Source organism: Equus asinus, chromosome 7 (genome assembly GCF_041296235.1).
Source record: "Equus asinus isolate D_3611 breed Donkey chromosome 7, EquAss-T2T_v2, whole genome shotgun sequence".
Taxonomy (NCBI): domain Eukaryota; kingdom Metazoa; phylum Chordata; class Mammalia; order Perissodactyla; family Equidae; genus Equus; species Equus asinus.
Window position 1 is genome coordinate 81,650,209 of NC_091796.1, and position 13,444 is coordinate 81,663,652.

At 36.7% G+C, this 13,444-nt stretch overlaps 1 protein-coding gene across 2 annotated transcripts in view; it reads left to right on the plus strand.

Moving 5' to 3' along the window:
* The window catches only part of RBM25 (RNA binding motif protein 25), a 58,880-nt gene that overhangs the window by 2,784 nt on the left and 42,652 nt on the right, over positions 1-13,444 (plus strand). Inside the window, exons 2-5 of one of the 2 annotated variants that reach the window (XM_044773941.2) lie at positions 5,126-5,242; positions 5,355-5,475; positions 8,824-8,873; positions 10,440-10,607. In XM_044773941.2, the coding sequence (XP_044629876.1) occupies positions 5,201-5,242; positions 5,355-5,475; positions 8,824-8,873; positions 10,440-10,607 (381 nt within the window). In that variant the 5' untranslated portion in view covers positions 5,126-5,200. The remainder of the gene's footprint in view (positions 1-5,125; positions 5,243-5,354; positions 5,476-8,823; positions 8,874-10,439; positions 10,608-13,444) is intronic. The other variant, XM_014835672.3, reaches the window with a different exon arrangement.

Genomic DNA, 13,444 nt, shown 5'->3' on the forward strand with positions numbered 1-13,444 from the left:
CAGTGATCAAAGTCAGGAAGTTAATATTGATACAATATTGTCTAACCTACAGGTCTTAATTGGATTTTGCCTGAAATTGTCCTGAATTGGTATTGCTTTTTTTTGTTTTAAGGAGCGTTACCAAGGTGTAATTGACATAAAATTCACTTGTTGTAAGTGTGCAATTCAGTGATTTTTAGTAAATGTACAGAGTTGTGCAACCATTACCCCAAAAGGATACCTGTTTCCTGTTTACAAGTCACTGTGTTCTCACCCCAGCTCCATACTACCACTAATCTTTATAGAGTATTGCTTTTTAATCATTGAAAATGGTAAAATAGCAAAGTAGAAGTCTCAGAAAAAGATCAGCTCCCTTTTTGGAGACTCAGAACATGAGTATTTTCTGCAACAAGCTTTCCTGTAAAAGAAACTTTTTGTTAATTGAGTATTTCCCATTCTTCTTTGGACATGGAACACTTTTTCCTAGGAATAGCTCCTGAAGACTCCAGGTGTGTGGAAATTCAATGTGAGAAATGGTATTTTGAAGGGCTTGCTTTGCTTAGGCTGGGGCAGTTATGTCACTCCATTGTACCTTGCAGGCTGTCAGAGTAGGAAACAGTACATGCTACACTAATAATTATTTATAGTCAATGTAGAGCCACTGGACTGGCTGTATAACTTTATATAATAACAACATTTGCTCTTTCAGAACTAGTAAAAATAATACTTGGAAAAGAATGTATCACATAATTGGAGCTAGATATTTGTTGAATGAATTAATAAGTTGGATATGAGTGTTTGCTGTGGAGAATCTATCTATTGGTTCATTGGTCTCTTACCATTTCAGAAATTTGACACACAGTGTCTTGGTGGAGTTAGCTTGTAAATCTATCCCTGATGAAATATTTTCTTTCTGTCGGGATAAATCTGCAGTGGAGGAATGCTTATAAGCAGTAATGGTATTCTCAGAGTGCTGGAAAAAAGTGGTTTAAGAGGGTAAAGAGAAAAAAGTGAAAAAGAGAAAAGCAGAATGCGTGTGTATGTTGAGTGGTAGAGATAAATCTTGGAAGCTTGGCTTTTTTTTTTAACATTGGCACCTGAGGTAACATCTGTTGCTAATCTTGTTTTTTCCTTCTTCTCCCCAAAGATCCCCAGTACATAGTTGTATGTTCTAGTTGTAGGTCCTTCTGGTTGTGCTATGTGGGACGTGCCTCAGCATGGCCTCAGGAGTGGTGCCATGTCTGCGCCCAGGATCCGGACTGGTGAAACCCTGGGCTGCTGAAGCAGAGTGCACGAACTTAACCCTTGGCTATGGGGCCGGCCCCAGAAGCTTGGTTTTTTTAGAACCAAATTTATTGAGATAAAATTTACATACAATAAAATGCACCCATTTTAATTTCAGTGAATTCTGACAAATTCTTAAACCTGTATGACCACTGCCTCACTAGAGATAGGGAACACTTCGTCTTAGGTGCTTGTTTTTGTTACTTTGAGCCATAAAGTTTCATACTTAGCAAGTAAAAGTGCCTTGAGCCTTCTAAAAGTGAAGGACTTCTATTGAAATATTTTCAAGATGCTATTTAAGTCATTTCAGTACTAATAAAATAATGACTGCGTCTCTCTTTTTCTTAAACTCCACGCACAATCCCTCAACAATTGGATACCTTCAGAGTATATCCAGAATCTAAAACTTAGTTACTCATTTCACTGCTACCAGCTTTTCCAGACCACCTTCTCTTGTCTGGATAATTGCAGTAGTCTCTTGCTTCTACCCTTGTTCTCCCCCAGTCTTACCTTAACTCAAGTGGCCGGTGACACTTAAAATGTAAATCAAGTCAAAAACCTTTCAAATGTTTTCCATCTCAGAGTAAAACACAAAACCTTTTATAGTGGCCAACAAAACCCTACACTCTCTGAACCCTCTCCTCAAATAACACTCGCCATTTATCTCCGACTTTCCTCTACTTTTGAGTATTCTGCTCCATCCGTTGGCTTTGCTGTTCCTCCTGCAAAAACTCCATGCCCACCTAAGGCTCTTTGTTTTTGCTGTTTCCTTTGCTCAGAAGGCTATTGCCCCCAGATGTGAGTAGGGTTTCCTGCCTCACCCTCTTTCAAGTCTTTGTTCAAATGTCACCTTGATGAGGCCTGACCATCACGTTTAAAATAAAGCTCTCTCTAGCTCTCTTCCCTACTTCATTCTACAAAGTACCTACCAACTTTGAATATCTATATCATTTATTATAAGACAGTATTACACTTTATCGACTATCAGTAAAAACTGATGAACTTTGTTTCTGGTTATAAAAGTTTATTCTGAATCATTTTCATGTATGTCAAAACTAAAACTTTATGTTGAAATAAGTGGCTGATACTCTCGTTTTAGGATGTTTAAAGTGAACATTAGTGTTTATCAGAGATCACCAGAAATGTTTGTTTTCTGAATTTCCATAGGAGGAGCTATTATCTTATTAAGATTACCTTTACCTTTGAAGTTCAGCCTATGAATAAGCAAGTTTTGAACAGTTCCAAGTAAAAGGGAAATACTTCATAGATAAATTAGAAGTGAATGGAATGTATATTGGCATAAACTAAAATTAAACATAATCTGGTTAACTCTTCACAGAATGAGTCATACATTTAAAAACCATGAAATAGTTTAAACACCAAGAACATAGAAGTTTTTTTTTTTTTTTAATGGTTTTTACATCCAGTACTTGGGAAAAAATGATTCTAAAGTTAAATTCTTGGCTTGATCTTTATAATTGTGAGGCTAGGCACTGGGTCATTGCTAGCATAGTACCTGGCATGTAGTAGCTTTTTTTCCCCCCACCCTTCCCCTATAGCGTCTTAATAAATTTATTTAATGAGGTCCTCAGAGTTTTATTTGTTTACTGATTTATTCATTGATTAATTTATTTATTCAACAGGTATTAATACCAACTGCCCTCCTAAGAAAGTGCTGAGATAGAGTATTATAATGATAATACAAGAGCCTCTGTAAGTAGGACAGCAGCCCTCTCTGTTTTAGAAGGAGATATGCTCCCACCCCCTTCCTTGTAGAATATTTGTTTTTGTTTTTGGGCAAAAAGTATTACAAAAAGATTATTAAAAAATTCAACACATTTATAATCTTAAATTAGTTGTATTTTTCCTATTTAATTTATGCTGATACCTACTTAAAATTTTAAAGCATTTCCATTACCTTATTTGCTAAGTATATGAAGTCATCCTAGTAATTTGTTTTACCTGTAAAGCTTTCTAAATATTTTAAGTGTACTGTGTTTTCTGAAATTGAAGTTTAGATTTTATAGAGTATTGTATTATCCTAACTTACTAAGTCAGAAGAACACTGAGGAAGAACAACTGTGAATCTGAAGGACATACGTTTCTAAGACTGTTTTAAAGAAATGTCTAGTAAACAGGTAAAAAAATGGTCAACCTCATTAGTGATTAGGGAAACGCAAATTGAAGTAAGACAGTAGTTTTTACCTATCAGATTGCTATAACTTAAGCGCTGATTTATTCCAGTGATGGTGAGGCTGTGAGGAAAGGGAATATCCATATATTGGTGGGAAGACTATAAATTTGTACACTAGTTTTGGAGGATGATTTGGAGGTAAAGTGTGGCTACGTGCAGTACTAATCTGTGTTATAAAATTACTTGCAAAGATGCATAGAGTTATATATCCAAGAGTGTTCAGCATTATTTGTAAGAGATAAAATGTGGAGCCAACCGTCAATGTTGGTTGAATAATTATTGTATGTCTGTATTATAATAGTTTGCTGCATTGTGAAGAACAGAACAGAACTTTATGGGTTGACATGAAGAGATGTTAATGATAATGAGGGAGAAATGCACACAACAATATAGTATGATTATATTGTTTGCAGAAAAACAGAAATGATTATATATTAGTTTGTGTCTAGAAAGATATTTAGAAGAATACAATGATATATACCAAACTGTTGGGATTTAGGGGGCAAGGAAATAGAAGACGACATGCACTTTTATCTTCTCTCTTCTGAAGGGTGAGTAAAACACTGTATTAAAACATGAAAAAGAAGAGTAGAGACAGATATGTATTTTTTATTTTTTTATTTCATTAAGGTCATAATAGTTTATAACATTGAAATTTCAGTTGTACATTATTGTCAGTGACCATATATATGTGCCCCTTTACCCCTTATGCCCACCCTCCAACCCTCTTCCCCTCTGGTAACCACTGATCTGTTCTGTTTGTCCATATATTTGTTTATCATCCACATGTGAATCAAATCATATGGTGTTTGTCTTTTTCTGTCGAGACAAACATTTTTTAAAAGCTTCTAACAACTCTAGGCTCCTTCAGTTACAGAGCAGAGGTAGAGGCATTTATCCTAGTGTCCAACAAAAATATCTCCTGTTAATCAAATCATTATTTTTAGTGACATCATAGATATGACATCAACTCTCTTATTAATGGCTGCTTTTTTAAATTGGTGCATGGAATCCTCCTAGGACATCCTAACATTAGTTTTCTACTTTGCCCCGTAGTCTAGACGCTTGAGTATGTTGGAAAAAAACTTGAGGGGGGAGGAAAAGTCTTAAATACTTCTATTCTCTTAACTAAGAGGCAAAAATAAGTTTAAGTAATATCACAAACCAAATGAAACAGTTCGCTGTGTTCTTGTATTTTTAAAAATCAAATGCTGCCATCTGATTCTTGAATTTCATTTATTTGTTTAATTGAATTTCATTCAAGAATGGTTAAGTTTGCTTTTAAGTTTCAGAAAAATTATGACTTTTTTCTCATTGTCACAAATTATACATTCTCGTTATATTTGGATGGTTATAATATGAGCTGATGTCAAGAGGTTTTTTCCTCCTCAGGTTTGTTCACTGAGACATTCATTTGTCTTTGAGGAACTGACCAACATTGAATCAACAAAAATGTGAAACTTTGTAAGTTTAGTTTTCAGGGTGCTGATGTGTATAAAAAATGAATGCATAAGAACACTTTTTTAAAAAACCCCAAAACTGTTAGATACCTCCTGGATTCTGAATTTGGTTTAGAAAGATTCGTTGATGTTTGGTATTTAATTTTTGGATATTAACTGAACCTCAAAATGTTTTTCTTCCTTTATATGTATTCCCATATGATTGTAGGAGTCTATCCTGAACTTAGATCCTGTACATTTTGGGAACTTATTTTAGAAAAGATCTAAGTTTTAAAAATTCTCAATGGACAGACAGAGAAAAGAGGGTCTTTGCCAACTCCTTTGGGTAAGAAAACTTTAGAATTTTGCAGATATTCTAAAAATGAAGGCCAACAAACCAGGCATATCAAATTGTAAAGTTTTCAAATAAAATGATTTGTCATGATTTCTTTCTTTAGACCGCTGCAGTAAGAATGTCTTTCCCCCCTCATTTGAATCGCCCTCCCATGGGAATCCCAGCACTCCCACCAGGGATCCCACCCCCGCAGTTTCCTGGCTTTCCTCCACCTGTACCTCCAGGTAAGTTTGTGGATACCGTTGTTTTTTTAACCTGTACTTTTGTCATTGCAATATTAACTTTAGGAACATGATAGGTATGTGATTCTGTTAGTGCTAAAGATGTCTTCTGTCCTCCTCCCGCCCCCCTTCCCTTCTGGTGACCACCAGTTCAGTCTCTGTCTCTGTGAGTGATTGTTGTTTTTATCTTCTACTTATGAGTGAGATCATATGGTATTTGACTTTCTCCCTCTGACTTATTTTGCTTAGCATAATGCCCTCAAGGTCCATCCATGATGTCAGAAATGGCTGGATTTCATCATTTCTTATGGCTGAGTAGTATTCCATTGTGTATAGACCACATCTTCTTTATCCATTTGTCCCTTGATGGATGCCTAGGTTGCTTCCAAGTCTTGGCTATTGTGAATAATGCTGCAGTGAACATAGGGATGCATGTATCTTTACGCATTCGTGTTTTCATGTTCTTTGGATAAATACCCAGCAGTGGAATACCTGGATCGTATGGTAGTTCTATTCTTAAATTTTTGAGGAATCTCCATACTGTTTTCCATAGTGGCTGTAACCAGTTTGCATTCCCACTAGCAGTGTATGACAGTTCCCTTCTCTCCAACACCTGTTATTTCCTGTCTTGTTAATTATAGCCATTCTGATGCGAATGAGGTGATATCTCATTGTAGTTTTGATTTGCATTTCCCTGATAATGATGTTGACCATCCTTTCACGTGCCTGCTGGCCATCTGTATATCTTCTTTGGAGAAATGTCTGTTCACGTCTTTTGTCTATCTTTTAATTGGCTTGTTTTTTTGTTGTTGACATGTGTGAGTTCTTTATATATTTTGGATATTAACCCCTTGTTAGATATATGGTTTGCAAATATCTTCTCCCGATACTACTTTTTTTGTCATCTTCTCCCCAAAGCCCCCCCAGTACATAGTTGTATAATCTAGTTGTGAGTGCCTCTGGTTGTGCTATGTGGGACAACACCTCAGCGTGGCCTGATGAGCGGTGCTAGGTCTGCTCCCAGAATCTGAACCGGGGAAACCCTGGGCCACGAAAGCGGAGCACGCGAACTTACTACTCGGCCCTGGGGCCGGCCACCTCTTCTCCCAATTTTTAGGTTTTTTCATTTTGTTGATGGTTTCCTTTGCTGTGCAGAAGCTTTTTAGTGTGGTGTAGTCCCATTTGTTTATTTTTTCTGTTGTTTCCCTTGCTCTGTCAGACATGGTACTTGAAAATATGCTGCTAAGATAGATGTTGAAGAGTACTGTCTTATGTTTTCTTCTAGAATTTTCATGGTTTCAGGTCTTACATTCAAGTCTTTAATCCATTTTGAGCTAATTTTTGTGTATGGTGTAAGATAATGATCTTCTTTCATTCTTTTGTGTGTGGCTATCCAGTTTTCCCAACACCATTTATTGAAGAGACTTTCTCCTTTGTATTTTCTTGGCTCCCTTGTTGGAAATTAGCTTTCCATAGATGTGTGCTTTTATTTCTGGACTCTTGATTCTGTTCCATTGATTTGCTTGTCTGTTTTTGTGGCAGTACCATGCTATTTTGTTTACTGTCAGTTTTAATATATTTTGAAATCAGGGAGTGTGATACCTCTAGCTTTGTTCTTTTTTCTCAGGATTCCTTTGGCTTTTTGGGGTCTTTTGTTGTATAAATTTTAGGATTCTTTGTTCTATTTCTGTGAAAAATGTTGTTGGAACTTTGATACAGATTGCATTGAATCTACAGACTGCTTTAGGACATATGGACATTTTGTTTTATTTCATTTTTAGATATTTTTTTCATTTTTCCTCCTCCTCTCCAAAGCTCCAAAGTATATTTTTTTTTAGTTGTGGGTCCTTCTAGTTGTGGCATGTGGGACACTGCCTCAGCATGGCTTGATGAGTGATTCTGGGTCCACGCCCAGGATCCAAACTGGCAAAACCCTGGGCCACCGAAGCAGAGCGCATGAACTTAACCACTCGGTCATGGGGCCAGTCCCTGGACATTTTAACTGTGTTAATTGTTCCAATCCCATATCACAGAATATCTTTATTTCTTTGTGTTGTCTTCACTTTCTTTCAATGATGTTTTATAGTTTTTTTAGTGTACAGATCTTTCTCCTCTTTGGTTAAGTTTATTCTTTTTGTTGTAATTGTAAATGGGATTGTATTCTTAATTTCTTTCTGCTACTTCGTTGTTAGTATATAGAAACGCAACTGATTTTTGTATATTGATTTTGTATCCTGAAACTTTACCATATTTGTTTATTATTTCTAAAATTTTTCTGGTGGATTCATTAGAGTTTTCTGTATATAAAATCATGTCATCTACAAATAATGACAGTTTCACTTCTTGCTTTCCAATTTGGATCCTTTTTATTTTTTTTCTTGCTTGATTGCTCTGGCTAGGACTTCCAATACTATGTTAAATAAGAGTGGGGAAAGTGGGCATCCTAATCTGGTTCCTGTTCTTAAAGGGTTTTTTTTTTTAACCTTCAAAGGATTTGTTTTTACTTTTAAAGATTTTATTTTTTTCCTCTTCTCCCCAAAGCCCCCCAGTACATAGTTGTATATTCTTCATTGTGGTCCTTCTAGTTGTGGCATGTGGGATGGCTGCCTCAGCGTGGTTTGATGAGCAGTGCCATGTCCGTGCCCAGGATTCGAACCAACGAAACACTGGGCTGCCTGCAGCGGAGCACGCGAACTTAACTACTTGGCCAGGGGTCCAGCCCCCATTTTTTTTTTTTTTTTTTTTTGAGGAAGATTAGCCCTGAGCTAACATCAGCTGCCAATCCTCTTTTTGCTGAGGAAGAGTGGCCCTAAGCTAACATCCATGCTGATCTTCCTCTACTTTATATGTGGGATGCTTACCACAGCATGGCGTGTCAAGCGGTGCCATGTCTGCACCTGGGATTCGAACTGGCAAACCTCGGGCTGGTGAAGCAGAACGTGCGAACTTAACCACTGTGCCACCGGGCCAGCCCCTGTTTTTACTTTTAAAGGATTCATTGTTCACCCATAAGTAAATCTGTGTTTGTGAAGGTTGGCTGGCTTTGAGGATGTACTGACCAAATGAACGTGAATTGATAACTATCCAGAATTTTATACTCCTTAAGCATATTGTGTTAGCCTTTTTGCTTTTAGAATAGTTTTTTGTTGTATGTCAGTTTTTGTAGACTGACCTGATGCTGTATTGCTTTTGAAACTAAGGCATTAATTAGTATCTCATTTTCTTTAATCCTACATTCCTATTTAAATGAACTATGAGTGAGGATATTCATTTGTATGGTATGTAGTTGATACAGAATGCAGTCATATATAATCATATTTTTAAGACTCAGTGTACTTTTTTTTTTTTTAGGGACCCCAATGATTCCTGTACCGATGAGCATTATGGCTCCTGCTCCAACTGTAAGTATAATTTTAAGGAGGAATTAGGAGCTATGGAGGTGTTATTGCTTTTAAAGCTAAAAAACTTGATAAACTCAGATAAATTGTTTAAAAGAATAATAGGAAGGGAGTGAGAGCCCCCATGTGTATCATGCTACTTATTTGAATAAGTTTTATTTTCATTCAGCTATGCATATATGCAATTGCCTCTAAAATATCCTCCCTAAGTAAATAGTTTTATGATTCCTCTCTTATTCTCTAGACTCTTCATATACTTGTTTTTTCAGATTTAGGACGTTGGCTCTGCCAACTTTCAGTCTTCTTCTGGGAGATAGGAGAATGATCTGACATGTCTAATCTCTTAAAAGAGAGGAAAAAAAAATGTAGGAATGATCCTAACAAATTTAAATTTTGAAATGAAATTTGTGTTGCATGTATTTCTACTCTCTCCTCTTACCTACCTTTTCAAGCTGTTTTTTCCTGTCCTTTAGTATGATACCTTCAAGCTTTGTAAAGTTTTGCTGAAGCCTTTCCACTCCTGAAGTGTTTCATTATTCAGTCTTATGTCTTGAATCTTAATTCTCCACATTCATCAAAGATTCTGTACACTCTAACCATTTTAGCTAAGAATGCTAGTACACTGTAACACATGAATAAGTTATAACCCTGTTAACTTTTATTTAACCACAATTTTTCTTTGAGTTAACTGATAGAATATTAGGCTTCATTTGGAATTCCACTATAAGGGAGGGTAAATCTCATTACTTTCTACTGTTTTTTTACCTATGGGTTTTGAAAAGGGAGGGGAGTGTTGTTATGCTTAGTAAAAGGGCGATGGGAACTATGTGAGAAAATAGGAATCTGCTGACCACTAACTAAGAAGATATGGGGGATACCAAAGGGAGGTCCAGCTTTTCTTGCATTGGACACCCATTGTTTGGCTATTTTGGAAAACCTCAACGTGACAAGTACTTACTCTCTGGCATTTCAGCCTAGAAGGTGGGAGTTGGGGTTTGGAGCAACTCTTTCAGTTTACCACTACTTATTCATTGCCTACTGTGGATATTTTGCTCAGTTCAGTTCCAGGTACAAAGATGAGTAAGACTATTCCTTCCTTTGGGAAGCTGAAAATTATAAAGGGAAAATAAGATGGAGAGAAGAGTAACTGATAAATTTAAATGTGGGGAGGGTGCTATGGAAGTACTTGAATATTGTGCAAGAGGATTAGCAGGGACAATTGAAATTTCCTTTTATATTGGTACAGAGTACAGTTGTGAAGAAACTGCTGGATATATTTTGGTAGTTTTCAATGGTTTATGATGTCTTAAACATTTAAAAATTATGTGTTAAACATAAAAAATTTCTATCCAAGTTTTTGAAAGAAAGGTAATTTAATAACAGAACATTACTTGTCATGAATAAGTTTACATTAATAACGTGTTTTGTGCTTAAGAGCTTTTAAGTATGTAGAACCTTTAATAATAATGTAATTACTGCTTTAAAATTGATGTTTTTAGCCTAATGTTACATTAACATGATAGGAAATTTAATTACCAGATCAAATTTTATTGCCTTTCTTCAATTCAGGTCTTAGTACCCACTGTGTCTATGGTGGGAAAGCATTTGGGAGCAAGAAAGGATCATCCAGGACTAAAGACTAAAGAAAATGATGAAAATTGTGGTCCCACTACTACGGTTTTTGTTGGCAACATTTCTGAGAAGGCTTCAGACATGCTTATAAGACAGCTCCTTGCTGTAAGTTAAGCTGTTTGTTTTTCATTTTTAAAACTTTTATTGTTGTAAATTTCAAACTTATGAAAAAGCAGAAAGAAGACTAATTTCTCCTTTTTATTTTGAAAAATTTCAGTCCTGCAAAAAGGTTGAACGAGTAGTACAGTGGATACCCTTGTAACACATTTTGCCATGTTTATTTTCTCTTTACACACACATGCTACACGCATTTTTTTCCTGAATAATTTGAGAGTAAGTTGTGACTTGACATTTTACTTCTGAACACTTCTTGTATCTCCTAAGACCAAGGACATTCTCCTACATGATCACAAAACCAGTATCACACGTAAGAAATTTAAGGCCGGTACAGTATTGTTAACTAATATACATATAGTTCATATTTAATTTTCCCAATAATTTCCATAATAGCTGTTTTTTGATTTTGAGCTCTGATCTATTATACATTGCACGTAATTGTCACGCCTCTTTAGATAGCTTCTTTCCCCCCCCCCAAATACCCGCAGTACATAGTTGCATATTTTGGTTGTGGATCCTTCTAGTTGTGGCATGTGGGATGCCGCCTCAGCATGCCCTGATCCTGGTGCCATGTCTGCACCCAGGATCTGAACCAGCGAAACCCTGGGCCGCCAAAGTGAAGCATGCGAACTCAACCACTCGTCCACGGGGCCGGCCCCTAGATAGCTTCTTTAATATAGAACAATTCCCAGCTTTTTTTTGTGTGCTCGTTTTGTTTCTTTCTTTCATGACATTGACGTTTTTGAAGAGTCTGAGTCTTTTGCAAAATGTCTCTCCCAGATTGCGTTTGACTAATTGTTTGCTCATAGATTCAGAGTCAGCATTTTTTGCAAGAATGGTTCACAGGTGATGTTTTGTTGTCAATGCAGCATAGCAAGAGGCACACGATGTCTCTTGGTCCTATTTTTGGTGCTAAGTTTAATTACTTGATTAAAGTGGGCAAATCTCTCCATATTTTATTTTATTTATTTATTTATTTTTGCTGAGAAAGACTGGCCCTGAGCTAACATCCATGCCCATCTTCCTCTGCTTTATACGTGGGATGCCTACCACAGCATGGCTTGCCAAGCAGTGCCATGTCTGCACCCGGGATTCGAACCGCCGAACCCCAGGCCACTGAAGTGGAATGTGCTCACTTAACTGCTGTGCCACCGGGCCGGCCCCTCCATTTTTTTTTCAATTGAGGTCATAATAGTTTATAACATTGTGAAATTTCAGTTGTACATTATTATTTGTCAGTCACCATATAAATATGCCCCTCTACCCCTTGTTCCCACCCCCAAAACCCTTCCCCCCAGTAACCACTAAACTGTTCTCTTTGTGTATTTATTTTCCACATGTGAGTGAAATCGTGTGGTGTTCGTCTTTCTCTGTCTGGCTGATGTTGCATAACATAATACAGTCAATGTCCATCCATGTTGTTGCAAATGGGACATTTTGTCTTTTTTTTATGACTGGGTAGCATTCCATTGTATACATGTATATACACCACGTCTTTATCCAATCATCAGTCGATGGGCGCTTGGGTTGCTTCCACGTCTTGGCTATTGTGAGTAATGCTGCAGTGAACATAGGGGTGCATAAGTCTCTTTGTATTGTTGATTTCAAGTTCTTTGGATAAATACCTAGTAGTGGGGTATCTGGGTCATACCATATTTCTATTTTTAATTTTCTGAGAAATCTCCATATTGTTTGCCGTAGTGGCTGCACTAGTTTGCATTCTCACCAGCAGTGTATGAGTGTTCCTTTTTGTCCACAGCTTCTCCAACATTTGTTATTTTTTTGTCTTGGTGATTATAGCCCTTCTAATGGGTAAAAGGTGATATCTAAGTGTAGTTTTGATTTGCATTTCCCTGATGATTAGTGATGTTGAACATCTTTTCATGTGCTTATTGGCCATCTATATATCTTCTTTGGAAAAATGTGTTCATATCCTCTGACCACTTTTTGATCGGGTTGTTTGGGTTTTTTTTGTAGTTCAGTTGTGTGAGTTCTTTAGATATTATGGAGATTAACCCCTTGTCAGGTATATGATTTGCAAATATTTTCTCCCATTTGGTGGGTTGTCTTTTCATTTCCATCCGGGTTTCCTTTGCCTTGCAGAAGCTCTTTAGTCTGATAAAGTCCCACTTGTTTATTTTTTCTATTGTTTCCCTTCCCTGAGTAGACATAATATTCGAAAAAGATCGTTTTAAGACCAATGTCAAAGAGGGTACTGCCTGTATTTTCTTCTAGAAGTTTTATGATTTCAGGTCTCACCTTCAAGTCTTTGATCCCTTTTGAGTCTGTTTGTGTGTATGGAGAAAGATAATGGTCTACTTTCATTCTTTTGCATGTGGCTGTCCAGTTTTCCCAACACCGTTTACTGAAGAGACTTTCCTTTCTCCATTGTATGTTCTTGGCTCCTTTGTCGAAGATTAGCTGTCTATAGATGTGGGGTTTTATTTCTGGGCTTTCAGTTCTGTTCCATTGATCTGTATGACTGTTTTTGTACCAGTACCATGCTGTTTTGGTTACTACAGCTTTGTAGTATATTTTGAAGTCAGGGCTTGTGGTGCCTCCAGCTTTGTTCTTATTTCTCAGAATTGCTTTGACTGTTCAGGGTCTTTTGTTGCCCCATATGAATTTTAAGATTCTTTGTTCCATTTCCGTGAAGAACGTCATTGGGGTCCTGATTGGGATTTCTTCGAATCTGTAGATTGCTTTAGGTAGTGTGGACGTTTTAACTATATTTATTCTTCCAATCCATGTGCATGGAATATCTTTCCATTTATTTATGTTATTATCGATTTCTTTCAGTAATGTCTTATAGTTTTCATTGTATA